Source organism: Myotis lucifugus, unplaced genomic scaffold, assembly GCF_000147115.1.
Source record: "Myotis lucifugus unplaced genomic scaffold, Myoluc2.0 scaffold_66, whole genome shotgun sequence".
In the NCBI taxonomy this organism is placed as follows: Eukaryota; Metazoa; Chordata; class Mammalia; order Chiroptera; family Vespertilionidae; genus Myotis; species Myotis lucifugus.
In genome coordinates, this window is record NW_005871114.1 from 1903852 (window position 1) to 1921971 (window position 18120).

General features: G+C 40.8%; 1 protein-coding gene across 1 annotated transcript in view; it reads left to right on the plus strand.

Annotated features, from left to right (window-relative positions):
* The first annotated feature begins 7579 nt into the window (after window positions 1–7579).
* ARHGAP19 (Rho GTPase activating protein 19) overlaps window positions 7580–18120 on the plus strand; it is a 43070-nt gene continuing 32529 nt past the window's right edge. Inside the window, exons 1-2 of the mRNA XM_006089984.3 lie at window positions 7580–8019; window positions 16965–17230. Coding sequence (XP_006090046.1) covers window positions 7964–8019; window positions 16965–17230 — 322 coding nt within the window. The 5' untranslated portion in view covers window positions 7580–7963. The remainder of the gene's footprint in view (window positions 8020–16964; window positions 17231–18120) is intronic.

Sequence of the window (18120 nt, forward strand, 5' to 3'; positions counted from 1 at the left end):
TGTTTTCAGAGAAAGGAAGGGAGAGGGAGAGAGAGATAGAAATGTCAACGATTAAAGAGATTCATTGATTGGCTGCCTCCTGCACACCCTCTACTGGGATTGAGCCGGCAACCTGGGAATGTGCCCTGACTGGGAATTGAACTGCAACTTCCTGGTTCATGGGTGGATGCTCAACCACTGAGCCACACCCGCTGGGCAGGATATAGTGTTTTATAAGACCCATGTAACCGCATTGTTTCACTTATTCTTTGATTTATTTGATTCATTTGTTTCTTTATTCATTCAACAAATAGTTAGTTAAGCAAAACCAAATATAGTCCTTAACCCACGCAGCCTACAGTTTAGTGGGAGAAGCCAACCTTGTAATAAAAAAAAATTATGCCAACAAATCCAGACATGCAGCAGATGTAAACCGGTAACCTGAGACACAATTGTTGACTCCCCAGAAGGTTTTCAAGTTTCCCAATATAAACGACTGTGTGAAATTATTTTAACTGGGTGACAAGCTGTTTATTTCACAATCAGAAGTAGTCCTTTGAATCTGTATTCCAGAAGATGCACCCTTGGATTTAATGCACAGGGAAGTGTGAATGAATGAGCAGCTCTCACTTCCTACATTCTTTGTTGTTGTTAATCTTCACTGGAGGATACCCTTTCCATTGTTTTTAGAGAGAGTAGAAGGGACGGGGAGAGACATAGAGAGAGAAACATAGATGTGAGAGAGACACATCGATTGGTTGCCTCCCACATGGGCCCTGACCAGGGCCGGGGATTGAGCCTGCAACAAGGTATGTGCCCTTGACCAGAATCAAACTGGGGACCCTTCCGTTCACAGGCTGATGCTCTATCCACTGAGCCAAACTGGCTAGGGCACTCCTTACATTCTTTTTTTTTTTTTTTTAAATATATTTTATTGATTTTTTACAGAGAGGAAGGGAGAGAGATAGAGAGTTAGAAACATCGATGAGGGAGAAACATCGATCAGCTGCCTCCTGCACATCTCCTACTGGGGATGTGCCCGCAACCCAGGTACGTGCCCTTGGCCGGAATCGAACCCGGGACCTTTCAGTCCGCAGGCCGACGCTCTATCCACTGAGCCAAACCGGTTTCGGCTACATTCTTTTTTTAAAAAAATATATTTTTATTGATTTCAGAGAGGAAGGGAGAGGGAGAGAGAGATAGAAACATCAATGATGAGAGAGAATCATTGATCAGCTGCCTCCTGCACGCCCCCAACTGGGGATCGAGCCCACAACACAGGCATGTGCCCTTGACTGGAATCGAATCCGGGACCTTTCAGTCTGCAGGCTGACACTCTATCCACTGAGCCAAACCAGCCAGGGCACTCCTGACATTCTTGAAAGACCATGGATCCTATGGGTGGGGATGACTAGAGGCCTACAAGGGGCTGAGGGACAATGCCCTTTACTTTCTGGTTTTGAATGGGGGACTCTCCGAAGCTGACTCTGAAGGCCCCCCCTCCCCCGCGAAGAAGAGCACAGAGAGGGAGGCAGGGGAAGGCTTGTGGTCTTTCCTGACTTTCGCCCTACTTCCCAAGAGCTATAGGGACTTATGTGCAATATTTCTCTTCATACCAAAACACTCTCTGTGAGAATGGGTTATAGTGGCAGAAAGAAATATAGGGCTATCCAGGCTTCAGCTCACATGGCCATGAAGATAACACTCCACACAGCGAGTTCATTATGGACTGCTCATTTCTGAACATCACATATGTGTTACTGCTTTGAAACTTATCAGCCCCAGGGGCCTCCTGACCTGAGGTCTGGGGTGTTTCTGATTAGAGGAACAGAGAGATTCCAGTTCTAAATGCCTTGGTGGGTTTGCAGGCCTTCCCACTCACCCTCTAAGACTGAGGACCGCCCTCTGCCCCACTCAGACCCAGCAACCACGCCAGGCCTGGCTGCTTGAAGTACCTTTGGGTTTTCAGAGAATTTGGTCCTTGCCTCTGTTGCAGTCCAGGCTGCCTGGCTCTCTGACCCTCCAGCTACAGTCTAAGTTTTCTGAGGGTAGGACACAGGGTTCATTCAACTCTCTAGTCCCAACACTGAGCTCGGTGCCTGACAGATGGTGAGTCCCACCCACAAATGCGCTGCGACTTGAGCGTGCAGTCCTTCCTTCTCTCTGCCAGCCTCTCGCTGGTGACCTGGCTGCTTCCCAGCTTGTTCTCCTGGCTGGGGGAAATGATCCCCAGAGTTTTTCCTGGGGGTTCCAGCTCTGAACTCTGTTGTTTTTAGCCTCACAGGATTGGTTCTTCTTCCCTTGGCCTCGTTGAGTTCTCTCCCCCACTCTCTCACACTTTTTTTTTTTAAGATATGATTTAATTTTTTTTTAAAATTGATTTCAGAGAGGAAGGGAGAGGGAGAGTGAGATCAAAACATCAATGATGAGAATCATTGATCGGCTGCCTCCTGCACACTCCCTACTGGGGATCAAGCCAGCAACCCGGGGAAGATGCTCTGAACTGGAATTGAACCCTTCAGTCTGCAGGCTGACGCTCTAGCAGTATCCACTGAGCCACACCGGCTAGGGGGTATGGCCAATCTTGAAGATAATTCCACAGCAAAGCAGAAGACTGTTTTCTTTTTTTGGGCCAATGGAATAATGTAGACGTTAGTTTTTGGTGTATCTGAAAGAGATTGAAGGGTTAAGCTGTGCCCCAGGAAGCAAAAAAATTAGGAATGATTTGTACTACACATTTGTCCTTTAATTTTTCCCCACTTTGGGGGGTAATTTTCCACTTTGGTAGGAGATAGGGTTTTCCTCCTGGCAAAAGGAGGAAGGCACACTATCTAGGCTCAGCCAATCAGATGTTCTCACCCATGATTCTACCTCCTCAGGGTGTGACTCAGAGGCCCAAGGACAGATGGGAAATCAGCAGAGGGATGACTGTGCTGAAAGTCAAGTGACAATGAATGGTGTGACCTTGGCTGGGCTTCTGGGTCTCTAACCCCCTTTCTTTCTGCCAGTTCTTCAGACACGCGAACTCATTTTTTTGGTTGATTTTTCTTTGTTAAATGGCATTTAAATATATAAAATAAATATCAAAAATATAAGTCTTTGTTTTACTATGGTTGCAAATATCAAAAAATTTCTATATGTGACACGGCACCAGAGTTAAGTTAGGGTTTTTCAAAATGCTGACATGCCGAGCTCAAAAGGTTCGCCATCACTGGCCTAGGATCTTTTCAACGAGTCCAGTTTCTGTTAGTTGCCAAAGTCAGTTTCCAGTGCTTGCCACCCAGATTGACATAAACCTAAATGTGCAACTGGAGGGGAATGATTCAATAAACCAGGGAATATTTCTAATGTGGAATATTACACAGCAGTTCAAAAGAACAATGGCTATTTGTGTTCTGACATAGGAAGATCTCTGAGACCCCCATACAAGGATAATATGTATAATGTATCACTTATCTAAAAACAAAAGCAAAATAATGTTCTTTTTGTATATGTTACCATTAGAATGTAATGTCACAAGAGATGCCACAAGAGGGGGACTTTGTTCTGTTTATGCCTAATAATCTCTAGGCTTAGAACAGTGCCTGGTACGTACGTAGTAGGCATTCAATAAGTATTTGTTAAATAAATGTATGTTATAGAAAATGATCTAGAAAGGCACATGTCAAACTGAAAATAGTGGCGTCTTAGAGGAGGGACTAGAATGTAGGGGTGGTAGGCTAGGATTTTACCTGTATTTGAAATTTTCTTACAAGGAAAATGTCTTCATGTGTTACTTGTGTAATTAAACGATATAAACAGAGAAGAGCTAAATATTAACAGATGATGAGAAAGTCATTAAAGTGATGCTTTCAAAGACTTTATCATGGCAAATAGAAGTTGGTTGGCAAAGAAAGGGGGGAAGTGGATATTACACAAGAGCAAGTGATATTTTGGTGGGGCTATTGGCCATTTGACAAGATAACGAACGGTTAAATGTTTAGTCTTTTTATTTTATTTTATTTTTTTTAAAAATGTTTTTTAAAAAATATATTTTATTGATTTTTTACAGAGAGGAAGGGAGAGAGATAGAGAGTTAGAAACATCGATGAGAGAGAAACATCGATCAGCTGCCTCCTGCACATCTCCCACTGGGGATGTGCCCACAACCCAGGTACATACCCTTGACCGGAATCGAACCCAGGACCCTTCAGTCCGCAGGCCGACGCTCCATCCACTGAGCCAAACCGGCTTCGGCTAGTCTTTTTATTTTTAATGGTCAGTAGGCACCCTCACCCATCCCTAATCAATCTCAAGGCTCAGAAATGTTCATTGTGCCCATGCTACTTTTATTTATATATATATTTGTTAATCCTCACCCGAGGATATTTTTCTATTGATTTTTAGGGAGAGTGGAAGAGAGAGGGAAAGACAGAGAGAAACATTGATGTGAGAGAAACACATTGATTGGTTGCCTCCTGCACGAGCCTCGACTGAGGCCAGAGGAGCCTGTAACTAAGGTATGTGCCCTTGACTGAATCTGAACCTGGGACCCTTTGGTCAGCAGGCCGACGCTCTATCCACTGAGCCAAACCAGCTAGGGCTACTTTTATATTTTGATGTGGGCATCATAATATACTGTTTTCATTTAAGCAGAGAAAACAGGAAAAAAAAAGTGGAAAACAAAGTTTCATTGGGACTGCAAGTCACTTGCATTGTTGGAGGGTGCGGTTACAGGTGGGGGTGTGGAAAGGGCGATGTCGGGGTGGGGGTCGTGGGCAGATCCTCCTTCTCTGTCTTTCTTTGTCAACTTGTTCCTTCTTCTATGTCTCTCCCAACCTCCTTCCTTCCTTTCCCCGCTCCACTGAGGTTAGGGCCTGGAAACAAAAATGATTAGAACACTACGTCTGCCCCCAAAGCTTGAAGTCTGTTGGGGTAGGACCCGGTAGGTCGATGGATTTGCAGTGATCTTTGTGGCACTCAAGTCCATGCCCTCGCTCTTAAACCATCCCCAAGAGCCCGGCCTTTCTTCCCTCCTCCAGGCTTCTGAATCCCTAGGGGTCTGCTCTCCACTTTGATATTTAGTCTCCACAATTCTAATCTGTCTTGGGTTGTATGTGGCTTACGCGCATTTGTTTTGTCTCCTAGAGTTTATTACAAATTCCTTGAGGGCTGGGACTACTTTTCTGTGACCTTCTGTCAGCCAGTTTGTTGGAAACAAGATGACTTTCCAAACTTTAAGGTTGCTCTGTATAACCCTGCTTCCTGCAGGCTGGTAACTGGTACCTGGATGGAGTGAGGATGATTGCAGGGAGCCGTGGCACCCTTGCAGAGACAGAGCGTGCAGGTTTCTCAGCTGGAGTGTGAGTGTCATTTTAGAGCGCTCAGCAGTGACACTTGCTGTTAATCAGAAAGCACAGCAGAACAGTTGGTTCTGAGGGGAAACACCCCCTTCTCCAGAGTAATTCATTAACTGTAACTAGAAGTGTAACGTATGGTCCTCATCACACAGCAATGGAGGTAGAAGGATTATCTGAGAAGGGAGGTTCGTATTCTTGATATTTATTATATCACTTGAACATTTATCTAGTCTTGGTATGTACCAGCCACTCTGCTGCCAGGCAGCTTTTCAGAGACCCTCTCATTTAATCCTCACAGTATCTGTTCAATAAATATTATTATCTCACTTTACAGAAAAGGAAATGAAATTAGAAAGTTAGCCCTGGTTGGGTAGCTCGGTTGGTTAGGGCAGCGTCCCAATATGCCAAGGTTTCGGGTTCAATCCCTGGTCAGGGCACATACGAGAAGCAACCAATGATGCATAAATAAGTGGAACAACAAGTCGATGCCTCCCCTCCCCTCACCCTACTATCAAACCCATTTACTAAAAAAAAGTTAAGTAACTTGCCTGGGATCACACAGCCAGAAGCCCAGAAGCGATGGAGCCAGGATTTGAACCTCGGCTAACTAACTCCAGCTCTTAAATACTTGCTGTATTTCCCCAAACATTAAGGCACTTTATATAAAATGTCATCAAAACAGATGAACCAGAAATATAGTTGTGTGGTGGTCTCCCACCAGTTACAGTGGTAATACTTTAAATTTTAGAATATTTCCTCTGTGTAAAGCATCAGTTTCATCCAGTCAGTCAATCAATTGATGGGCTGGGTATTATGGAGCAGGAAAAAACTTTGTTCATACGTTGAAGAAAGGGCAGAATCTGAGACATTGGTTCCCTGCTGTGTGTGTGTGTGTGTGTGTGTGTGTGTGTGTGTGTAATTTACATATATGTAAATTATGAGGCTGGATTTTCCAAGGTTGTTTGGGGTTCAATGAAAAGTTCCACTGATACATGTTTGTTGAATTCTGTTTCTTTTCATGTATTTGCTCAATAAAAACAATTTGTTAAACATGAAACTAAATGCAGTTTTATTTGATACTTTTATCAATTTTTAATATGAATTCTCATTAATTGAAATAATCTATTAGAACATGTGATTCAATTTTTGGTTGGGATAATATAGTCTGAGGACTTGTTTGTTAATTTGTTTGAAAGATCATGGGATGTAAAGTACAGCATAGGGAATACAGCAAATAATATTGTAATAACTATGTATGGTACCAGGTGGGTACTATTGTATGGAATCACTTCATAAGTTACATAATTATCTAAACACTATGCTGTACACCTAAAAACTAATATAAAATAATATTGCATGTCAACTTAATTGAAAAATAAAAAAAGCTCCCTACCCCCGCCTAAAATTTGTTTAAAAGATATCGATTTGAAAGGCCACTATGTGCCAGAGAGCAAAATAGATATACTAGTAGTCTCTGCCCACTTGAGGCAGGAAGTCTAGTTGGGAAACTTCACATGAAACTAATGTTCACACAAACAACTATGTAATTATAAATAAATTGTGATAAGAGCTATGAAGGAAGAATACAGAGCGCTATGTGAAGGTTCAGTAGGGGAACCGACTTATACAGTGGGGGCCATGGAAGGCATCTGGACCAGTGACATTTAAGCTGAGATCTGAAATATAATTAAGTGAAAATGGGGCCACCCAGAACAAGCAACACGTGCGAAGGCTCTAAGGCAGGGAAGAACTGGTGAGAAATTGAAACATGTGGGTAGAACTTAATGAAGAGGAGAGAGATGGAGAACCTCAGCTGAAAGGATGTCAGAAGGAGCAACAGAGAAAATATCCCTTAGAAAAATCCAGCATAGAAAAAGAATACAGAAAAAATAATGCTTCCAGTTTACAATGTTCTCATATCTGTTGCCTCAGTTAACCTTCACCGTGAGGCAGGGAGGGCAAGCATAATTATGGTTATTTCTACCATTGAGATTCAAAGCTCAGCCAGGTACAAAGTTATGCAGATTTTTGTTCCATGATTCAGACTAGAGAGGCAAACTGTGGGTTCTCTGGGAAGCCGGGAGGGAGCGGGTGGAATGAAGCATAAATAACCTACCGCTACGCTGTGTGAACATCTGAAAAACGCAGGCTGTGAACTAAATTTCATAGCAATTTAATAGTATTTCTTGGTTGTCACTCTGTACCTACCTTCCTAGGTATTTCTGTGGACAGAAAACGAAATCTTGCATTTTGGAGAGTGACTTTTAAATTCGACAGTTTTTTAATTTTGAGATTTATACATCAGAACAAATTTGAGCATAGGCTGCCGATATCTGACTTGAACCTAAAAATCGGTGGAGTCCGAAGGGTTCAGGAAAACGAGAAACTACAACTCCCGGCAGGCCTCGGGGTTGGGTCTCCTCCCCCGCCCCAACCCTCTCTATTCCGCCAGGGCAGGAGGCGACCAATGACGGTTAGCTATTTGAATAGACCAATAATATAATGAAATATAATGAAATTGTTCTGGCTGAGAAGGGGCGGTCAAGTCATCCAATCGTGTGGAAGAGGGGGGAACACTTTAGCCAATCCAAAGGCGCGGGGGCGGGGCCTAACGTGGGGGCGGTGGAAGCAGTTTGCTGACTAAGATGGCGACTGAGGCGCTGAATGAAGGGGAGGTGCCAGCTCGCGAGTCCGGTCGGAGGTGAGCCGAGGTTTTGGTCCAGCTGCCTAGGAAACGAGGCCGTGGGCTGGTCGTACTGACGCCTTTCCTTTGGGTGGTGGTGACTCAACGGGGCCGGACTTGGTGCCTTCCTCCCAAGACGTTTCGCACCCCGGCGCCTGCTGGGGCGAAGGCGCGGTGGCCCCGCCGGGCGCTGGGCTTTGGTCGGGCCCCGTTGGCCCGGCTGATGCCCGTGGGGGTCCCCCCGCGGCGTTGGCTGTAGACCGCCCAGTTGGTGGTGGCGGCGCTGCCTGCCGTTCCGCCGAGACTCACTTTGAGGGCGAGGAAAGCCAACCAGAGCTGGTCCGCTCCTTCCCGACGTCACACAGCGTCGGGGGGGAACTGTCAGGACCTTTTGCTGGGCTCAGGGTCAGTGTCTGTGGTTAAGTCAGAGCAGGATTTGATTGTCAGTTAGAATTGGGCCAATTAAAAAACACACAACCTTTTCTTGTGGTAAGAACACTTGACAAGAGATCTCCCCACGTAGCAGATTTTAAGTGCTCAGTAACGGTATGTTGAAGTAGGCACCGTGTTGTGGAGCAAACCTCAAGAGCTTCTGCATTTTGCTGAACTGAAGCGTATGCCTGTTAGTACCTCCCCTCCTCCAATCTTCCCATCCCCTGGCGACCACCGTTCCATTATTTAATTCTATACTGTGACTATTTTATTTTATGTATTTTTAAAAATATATTTTTATTGATTTTTTACAGAGAGGGATAGAGAGTTAGAAACATCGATCAGCTGCCTCCTGCACACTCCTTACTGGGGATGTGCCCGCAACCAAGGCACATGCCCCTGACCGGAACCGAACCTGGGACCCTTGAGTCCGCAGGCCGATGCTCTATCCACTGAGCCAAACCGGTCAGGGCTAAATTATAGCTCATATTTTGATAGATTTGCCAAAGTTGTGGTTCTTGGAGAACAAATCAAGTTAAGCAATTCATTAGGAAGGAAACGTTAGTTTTGTGGGTATGCAGTTTTAGTAGTAGTCAGCCAAGAGATACGTCTGCAGGATATAGGTTTTGCTTCCTTGGACTTTTCAGATTCATGGCTTCCACATGCCTCAAAAAAACACATGCATTTCATTTTTCTGTAATTGATTTTTTAGCTGTGGGTTCTGTTTCTAGTTCTTGCACTAAGCATATCACCTTTCATGTAGGGTTCCATCTAGTGGTAAAACTAATCATTGCAGACTCTACATAGGTTATAAAAATGATCTTTTTTGAGGGGTAGGGCTTACCTTTATCACTCTTGGGATAGTGACCTAGTATATGCATTTAAATACTGAAGCCATTTGCTACCTTTGTGTGCCTGCATACATAACCTAATTCTCCTGCTTCTGGCCATTTAGAGCTTTTATGATTAGGAAGTTAACTTTTAGTAAAAAAAAGAATAAAAAAAACTTTTAGTATATACTTTGATTGTCTATGGTATTTACATCAAGTTATAGTAAAATTTAGGTCAAAACTACTTGGTTTCCTTTTTTAAAAAAATATATTTTATTGATTTTTTACAGAGAGGAAGGGAGAGGGATAGAGAGTCAGAAACATGGATGAGAGAGAAACATCGATCAGCTGCCTCCTGCACACCCCCCACTGGGGATGTGCCCGCAACTAAGGTACATGCCCTTGACCGAAATTGAACCTGGACCATTCAGTCCGCAGGCCGACGCTCTATCCACTGAGCCAAACCAGTTAGGGCTACTTGGTTTCTTAAAATAATTTGTCATGAAAGATGATGATTATAAAGATGAATGTATGGAATAATATAATCAATACTATTTTCCTATTTCTCAGCTTAAAGAAATCTTAACATTTGCCATATTTACTTCAAATGAAACCCTCCCTTTTCCCCATAGCTTAGTGATTTATCACAAGAACATTGCTAGCATCCTAGAAGCTCCCCTCATGCCTCCTCTTATCACTAATCCCCAAAGGTAACCATTATCCTAAAATATATGATAAGTAAATCTGTGTTTTTTTTTTTTTGTAATTTTACCACTTAAGCAACTATCTCTAAACACTATAGTTTTGTCTGTTTTTAAAATTTGATATAAATGGCATTATATAGTAAATAGTTTCTGTGTGTGTGTGTGTGTGTGTGTGTGTGTGTGTGTGTGTGACCTCTTTTGCTTATCATTATATGTGAGATTCATTCATGATGGTGCATATAACTGGAATTTGTCCATTTTCATTGCTGTAAAATATGCCATTATATATGTCACATTTTTTTAAACATATTTTATGGATTTTTTACAGAGAGGAAGAGAGAGGGATAGAGAGTTAGAAACATCGATGAGAGAGAAACATCCATCAGCTGCCTCCTGCACACCTCCTACTGGGTATGTGCCCGCAACTAAGGTACATGCCCTTGATCGGAATCGAACCTGGGACCTTTCAGTCCGCAGGCCAATGCTCTATCCACTGAGCAAACCAGTTAGGGCTGTATGTCACAATTTTTAACCCATTCTGATGGACATTTTGCTTCTAGTTTTGGCTTTAGAAATTGATGTTTCAGTGAACATTCTTGTTTGTGATTTTTGATGAACATGTGGCTGCATGCATTAGACATGGAATGGAATTGCTGGATCATACAGAGGGTAACTGTTATTTAACTTTAGTAGATAAGACCAAACAGTTTTCCGAAATGGTTGTATCAATTTATAGCCCCACTGTCAGTGTAAAAGAGTTACTGTTACTTTCTTTATCTTATTTATTACAAATATTTTTATTGATTTCAGAGAGGAAGAGAGAGGGAGAGAGAGGTAGAAACACCAGTGAGGAGAGAGAATCATTGATTGGCCACCTCCTGCATTCCCCCGACAGGATCGAGCCTGAAACCTGGTCATATACTGTGACTGGGCATTGAACTGTGACCTCCTGGTTCATAGGTTGACACTCAAACACAGCTGGGCTGTTACTTTCTTTAAACCTTGCTAATGTCAATATCTTTAATTTTAGCCATTCTTTTAAATAATAGTATGTCATTGTCTATTTATTTATTTTTTAAGAATAATTGATTGATTTTTAGAGGGAGAGGAAGAGAGAGAGAGAAACATCAATGTGAAAACTCAATATCAGTCTGCTGCCTCCAGCATGTCCCCCACCCAGGAGCTATAACGCAGGTGTGTGTCCTGACCAGGAAACAACCAGCACCCTTTCAGTGTACAAGACGATGCCCAACCAACTGAGCCACACTGGCCAGGGCATGCCATTGTTTTTTGATTTGCATTTCCCTGATGTCTAATGATATTGAGTAGTTTTTTCCAGGAATATTTTAGCCATTTGGCTATATTCTTTTTTATGAGATTTTGTTGAGATCTCATGCCAGTTTTTCTACTGGGTCATTGTTTTTTTCTAACTGATTAGTAGAGATTCTTAGTATAATCAGGATATGAACCTTTTTTTTTTCTGTATACATATATATTGCAGGTATATTTTCCCATCCTCTGTGGCTTGCTTTTTCATGTTTTTAATGGTTCTTTTGATGAGTACAAGTTCTTATTTTAATGAAGTCAAATGTATGAATGTTTTTCTTTATGGTTAATATTTTTTTGTGTTATTTAAAAATTATTTACCCACCTTGAGTTTAAGAATATATTCTTCTAGAAAAAAGCAACCATGTAGGTTGCTTGGTGTAAAATAAAGACAAAATTAAAAAAATATATATATATATTCTTCTAGCCCTAGCTGGTTTGGCTCAGTGGATAGAGCGTCAGCCTGAGGACCAAAGGGTCCCGGGTTCGATTTCAGTCAAGGGCACATGCCGGGGATTGTGGGCTCGAATCCCAGTAGGGAGCATGCAGCAGGCAGCCATTCAATGATTCTCTCTCATCATTGTTGTTTCTATCTCTCTCTCCCTCTCCCTTCCTCTCTGAAATCAATAAAAATATATATTAAAAAAAGAATAGCCCTGGCAGGTTTGGCTCAGTGGATAGAGCGTCAGCCTGTGGACCGAAGGGTCCCAGGTTCGATTCTGGTCAAGGGCACATGCCTGGGTTGCGGGCTCAGTCCCAGTAGGGGGCATGTAGGAGGCAGTCGATCAATGATTCTCTCTCATCATTGATGTTTCTATCTCTCTCTTCCTCTTCCTTCCTCTCTGAAATCAATAAAAAAATTAAAAAAAGAATATATTCTTCTATATTACCTTCCAATAGGTTTATTGTTTTGCTGTTTACCTTTAGATTTACAATTTATTTGGAATTGATCTGTGTGTATAGTGTTGAGATAGGTGTCAGTTTTCATTCCATAGATGTTTAAGTGTCCCAGCACCACTTAGTGAAAAGGTTATCCATTCCTCACAGATTGGCAGTGCCACTTTTATCCTGAATCCAGTAAAGAAAGTAGAAAAAAGGAAGTGAAAAAGATATGAGCATAAATTAATGATATAACAAATGTAATGGATTCAACAAAACCTTGACAAAGCTAATAAAATTGATAAACCTCTAATAAGATTCATACACTGAGAAAGATAAATCATAAACTACCAATAACAGGAACAAAGAGGAGGACATCACTGTGGAACCTAGACACATTAAAAAGTTCCTAAGAGGATGTTATAAACAAGCTTATGCCAAAAAGTTTGAAAATTTATGTGCAATAGACAAATTTCTAGAAATAAACATCTTATCAAAATTAATACAAGAAGTAGAAAATTTGACTAGTCCTATAACACAAAATAAATTGAATATATAATTAAAAACCTCAAAAAGAAAACTAGGCCCAGATGGCTTCATTAGCCAATTTGATCAAACATTTAAAGAAGAAATAACAACAATCTCACATACACTTTTTCGGAAAATAGAAGAATAAGACACATTCTCCAATTAACTTTGTAAGGCCAGCACAACCTCGATACAAAATCTATTGAAGGCAATACAAGAAAGGACATACGGCCTAACCGGTTTGGCTCAGTGGATAGAGCGTTGGCCTGCGGACTGAAAGGTCCCAGGTTTGATTCCGGTAAATGGATATGTTCACATGTACCTTGGTTGAGGGCACATCCCCAGTATGGGGTGTGCAGGAAGCAGCTGATCAATGTTTCTCTCTCATTGATGTTTCTAACTTTCTGTCCCTCTCCCTTCCTCTCTGTAAAAAATCAATAAAAAATATATTAAAACAACAACAACAATAACAAAAACACAAGAAAGGACATATATAAACATATATGAAGAAACCTAAACAAACTATTAGCAAACTAAATTCAACAATATATAAAAATGATAGTACATCATAACAGCATTGGGTGTATTCTAGAAATGCAAAATTGGTTTAACATTGGAAAATTAATCTGTTATTTACCACATTAACACAATAAAGGAGAAAAGTTATATAACCATCAATAGATATAAAAATTGATAAAATTAAGCACTGACCCATGATTATGAATAAAGAAATAACCCTTATCAAACTAGGAATAAGAAGATATTGCCTGAATCTGATAGTCTTTGCCAAAATGATGGGTGGGGAAAGATACCATTTTTCAATTTGCTTTACCCTGATACCTTCTAAAGTTGAGATTCTTTTCATGTTTATTAGTCATTTAGGTCCCCTCTTCTATGAGTTACTTGATCATATCCTTTGACTAATTTTTTATTGAGTTGAGTGTATTTTTAAAATAAATGTTAGGCATAGTTATAAATCCTGAATGCTAATCCTTTTAGCATGCAAATGTTTTTTCTCCAGTTTATGGCTTATTTTTTATTATTTTTAAAGTTTTAAATTTGTTTATTCATTTATTATGAATGGATATGTTCACATAAATAAAAAATCCAGAAAGTACAAAAGAACATACAGTGAAAGTTTCTCTCCCACTCCTGTTCTTTCATGCAGTTTCTCTCTACAGAGGCATTGTGACTTCATTCTTTAAGAACTTTGTTTATACTGTCATTTTTTTATAGAAATTTGAATGTACTTAAATGTATCAATCTTTTCTTTGTGGATTGTGCTCCTTTTACCTTGTTTAAGAAACATTTCCTCTGCCTCATTAATTTATTCTTCTATACTGTTTTCTAAAATTTCTATATTTAGATCTTTATTCTGTCTGGAATTTTTTTTGTATGTATGATGTGAGGTAGGGGTCACCTTTCCCTCCATATAATACAACTACTGGTCCTTACACTTTTACATTATGTGGTTGTTTCATCTACTACAACTTTCTGTGTGATGGGAGACTATTGTTGAATTTCATCTATATGTTGGCAAATATAATGAACTAGTCCAGTTTTTAATTTCTGTTTTGTTCCTTCTTGCAGATGAGTGTGTAGAGTCTTAATAAGTACTGCCTTTCAGGCCCCATAATGTGCCCTTGTGTCCTGTAGCATGCCTGGAATTTGTGTAGGCTGTAATGAGGCAGGGAAAGGAGGGTTCCTTTGTCACAACAAACAAGGAGAAAGCTTTTCGCAGTCTCTTCGATTTACCAATGCCTCATCCGAAGCTTTCAGCTCTTATGTAAGAAATTTATTTTTTTTTGAGCAAACTTAGAGTTTGTATTAAAATAAGATACTGCAGAGTAGGGCATTGTTATTGCTTAAATATAGTATTTTTTCTTTAGTCCTAGAAATCTCTTAAATTCTTCCATGCTTCTTGATATTCTCAGCTTTATATTGTGGGGTCATGTATTCTGTGGAAATGAATTAGATACATTACTACTTAGAGGAGTCATTTTTCCTGGAAGAGTGCTAAGTGTTGTGGAAGACTTAAGTTGTGATTGTTTTTATTGTGGGAATGTTTGTATGAGTCAGGTGAATTTCGACTTTGCTTGACAGATGTGATTACTTGTCCTTTCTGGCTTGTGTTCTATGTACTCATCTGTTATGTAACAGATGACTGTTTATATAATAAGAATTAGCACAAGCCATCTTCTATAATAATAAAAGCATAATATGCTAATTAGACCAGATGACGCCGGGGCTGTGAGGGCAGCCTGGGTCCCAGGTACCTGCCGGTGGCCGGAGGAGGGAAGCCCGGGTCCCGGCTGCCAGGGTGCCAGAGGGAAGCCGGTGCTGGCAGCCGGGGGAAGGAAGGCCTACTCTTGCATGAATTTCGTGCATTGGGCCTCTAGAAATAATTTTTAATGGGTACAAACAAGTGGTGATGGCTCTGCTACAAGAGATTGAATAATATAGTTTTTATATGTAGCATATTAAAAGCAAAATGTACAGTAGTTAGGTATTAGCACTTGGAGTGCGGGTGAATTTCCCGCCAAAATATAAGATGGCTCTGTCTTTTGGTTTTGTTCCATCCACCAAAAGGGTGGATTACAAACAAATATTTGGTAATACGCAGTTACAATCGGCCCGAGTTTACACGTTTCCCGCACTCCACCGCAAATCTATATGAACCGAGTTAAAGACGGCTCCCGCAGAGTACGCGCAATTCACGCGAGCCGACTTAACTCGTTTCCCGCACTCCAAGTGTTAGGAAACACAGAATAGGGAAGGAATTATTTCTGAGTCAAAGGAGCTTTGCCGGTAATATAACCCAAGTAAAGTAGGAGTAGAAAACCAGCTAAGGTCAGGAGCCAACAGAACATTAAAAAAAAAAAATTGATTCTAGAGAGAAGAAGGGAGAGAGAGAGAGATAAAAAGAGAGATAGATAGATAGATAGATAGTGATGTGAGGATCGGTTGACTCCTGCACGTGCCCTGAGCAGGTATCAAATCTGCAGCCTGGATATGTGTCCTGACTGGGAATAGAACCCACCACCTTTTGGTGTACGGGATGGCTCTCCAACCAACTTAGCCACACTGACCAGGACTTGCTCAGTATTACTCAGTGATAGAAGAGTGAAATTAGAAGCAAAATACTATTGACTTTTTCAAGTGCCTTAGAAGAATCTGTCTGAGGAAAGACTGGATTTAGATCATGAGCCAGAGGCATCCAGAATTGAAGGATTTTCAAATAAAGCCTATTTCTGGACCTGGACAAGGCTGAATTAACATCTATATTTTTACGTACCTGTGCCTTACATTCTAGTGAAGCCTTTTTGGTTATGAGGAACAGAATTCAAGAGTGTTTGGCTCAATTAAAGGGAGTTGACTATAAGGAAATACCTACCTGTGTAGGGACCCAGGAACCAAAGAACCCTATAGATAATTGTCTTCAAAGTGTCTATGACACTATTTAGATTTAGTTTTAGTCTTCAATAGTATCATCATGCTTACTGTCATATAGTTCCTGTGACAGTAAACATGATTAACCTGAATGTAGCGGTTGGCAGCAATTGGTCACTGCATGGTAAATACCGTCTAGTAGTGACTGTGTTCCCAAGAAGGACTTAACTTGATGATTACCCATGGCTCTGTTAGGCGGAATAGCTGCAGGCCTGATGTTTTACAAGTATTTAACAGTAATCATTCAGGGTTTGACTGTTTCAATAAGGAAATGTAGTCTATGTGACTAGCAATTCTAATATGTTATTAGATTTGGGAGGCTGTAAGGATCTGTATCTTCCTATGGTATATGCCTGAAATTAAGAGGCAAATTCAAGTCACATAATAGAGGCTATCTGGTCTCTTTTCTTTCTTTTTTAAAATTATTATTATTTTAAATATATTTTTATTGATTTCAGAGAGAGGAAGGGAGAGGGAGAGATAGAAGCATCAATGATGAGAGAGAATCATCGATCTGGCTGCCTCCTGCACACCCCATACTCATGGTCTCCTGGTTCATGGGTTGACGCTCAACCACTGAGCCACACGTCTTTTCTTTAAATTCCTAAGTATCTAGGTGGGTATGACTTAAACAGCAACAAGTTCAAATTGTCTTCTTTTGTACAGTGGCCAGATTAAGGATAAGGTTTTTCAAAAGACCAATGTGTAGACTAACCCACAGAAAGAGTGAATAACTGTGTGGTTGAGAGGGCATGAGAAACACATGAAAATGATCTAGGCCCACCCCAAGATTCTTCTGTTTCATGTTTTTCAGTGATGCCATCTGCAATTTTGTTATCTGCAATGACTCTTCCCTTCGAGGTCAGCCCATTATCTTCAATCCTGACTTTTTTGTGGAAAAACTCCGTCATGAGAAACCTGAGGTGTTCACCGAGTTGGTGGTCAGCAATATCACAAGGCTCATTGATTTACCTGGAACTGAATTGGCTCAGCTGATGGGAGAAGTGGAACTTAAGTTGCCTGGTGGGGCTGGCCCAGCGACAGGATTCTTCCGGTCTCTAATGTCTCTCAAGCGAAAGGGTAGGAGATGTGTTTGGGAAGGGTGTACGCATCTTAGTTGCTTTTTGGGTTTCATTCTTGGCATCTGTATGTTCATTGAGGAGTTGCTAATACCATAAAGCAATTTTGGTTGTTTTTTTTCTTTCATTTTCATAAGAAAAACAACAAAAATTATTTTAAAAGTCTAGATAAATTAAAGCCAAATATATGTCAGTCCCTGAGAGGTGACAATTAGTTTAGGTATTTATCAGGGACACCTTGATTTTCATTCCCTATTAATACTGTACTAAAATAATGTTTAAAATAAAACAAAGTTCATAGCTAGAGAGTACAGTAAAGACAGTTTGAGCATTTTTTTTATTGCAGTTGTTAGTTCCCAGATGTTTTAACAGCTGGAAGTGCACCTGAAAATGCACCAGGAAATGCAATCAAAACAACTCTCAATCAACTCTGCCAGTTTAACATTAGATTGTAGGTTTCTTGAATGGAATGCTTCAATGGAATGCTTTGAAAAGGCAAATAAAAATATCTATGACTCACCCCAAAACAGCCTTCCCAGAAATTAAATTACAGTGCTGCTTTAAAAAAAAAAAATATATATATGTTTTATTTATTTCAGAGAGGAAGGGAGAGGGGTAGAAAGAGATAGAAACATCAATGATGAGAAAGAATCATTGATTGGCTGCCTCCTGCACGCGCCCCACTGGGGATTGAGCCCATAACCGGGGCATGTGCCCCAACTGGGAATTGAACTTTGACGCTCAACCACTGAGTTACACCAGCTGGGCTACAGTGCTACTTTTGATAAGATATTAAAGAGGTACTATCTTATTTTATTAAATATAAGGAAATCATTAAGGTAGCAAAAAGTTTAAACATTATAATCTGACCCTGTATCTACTCTAGTGGAT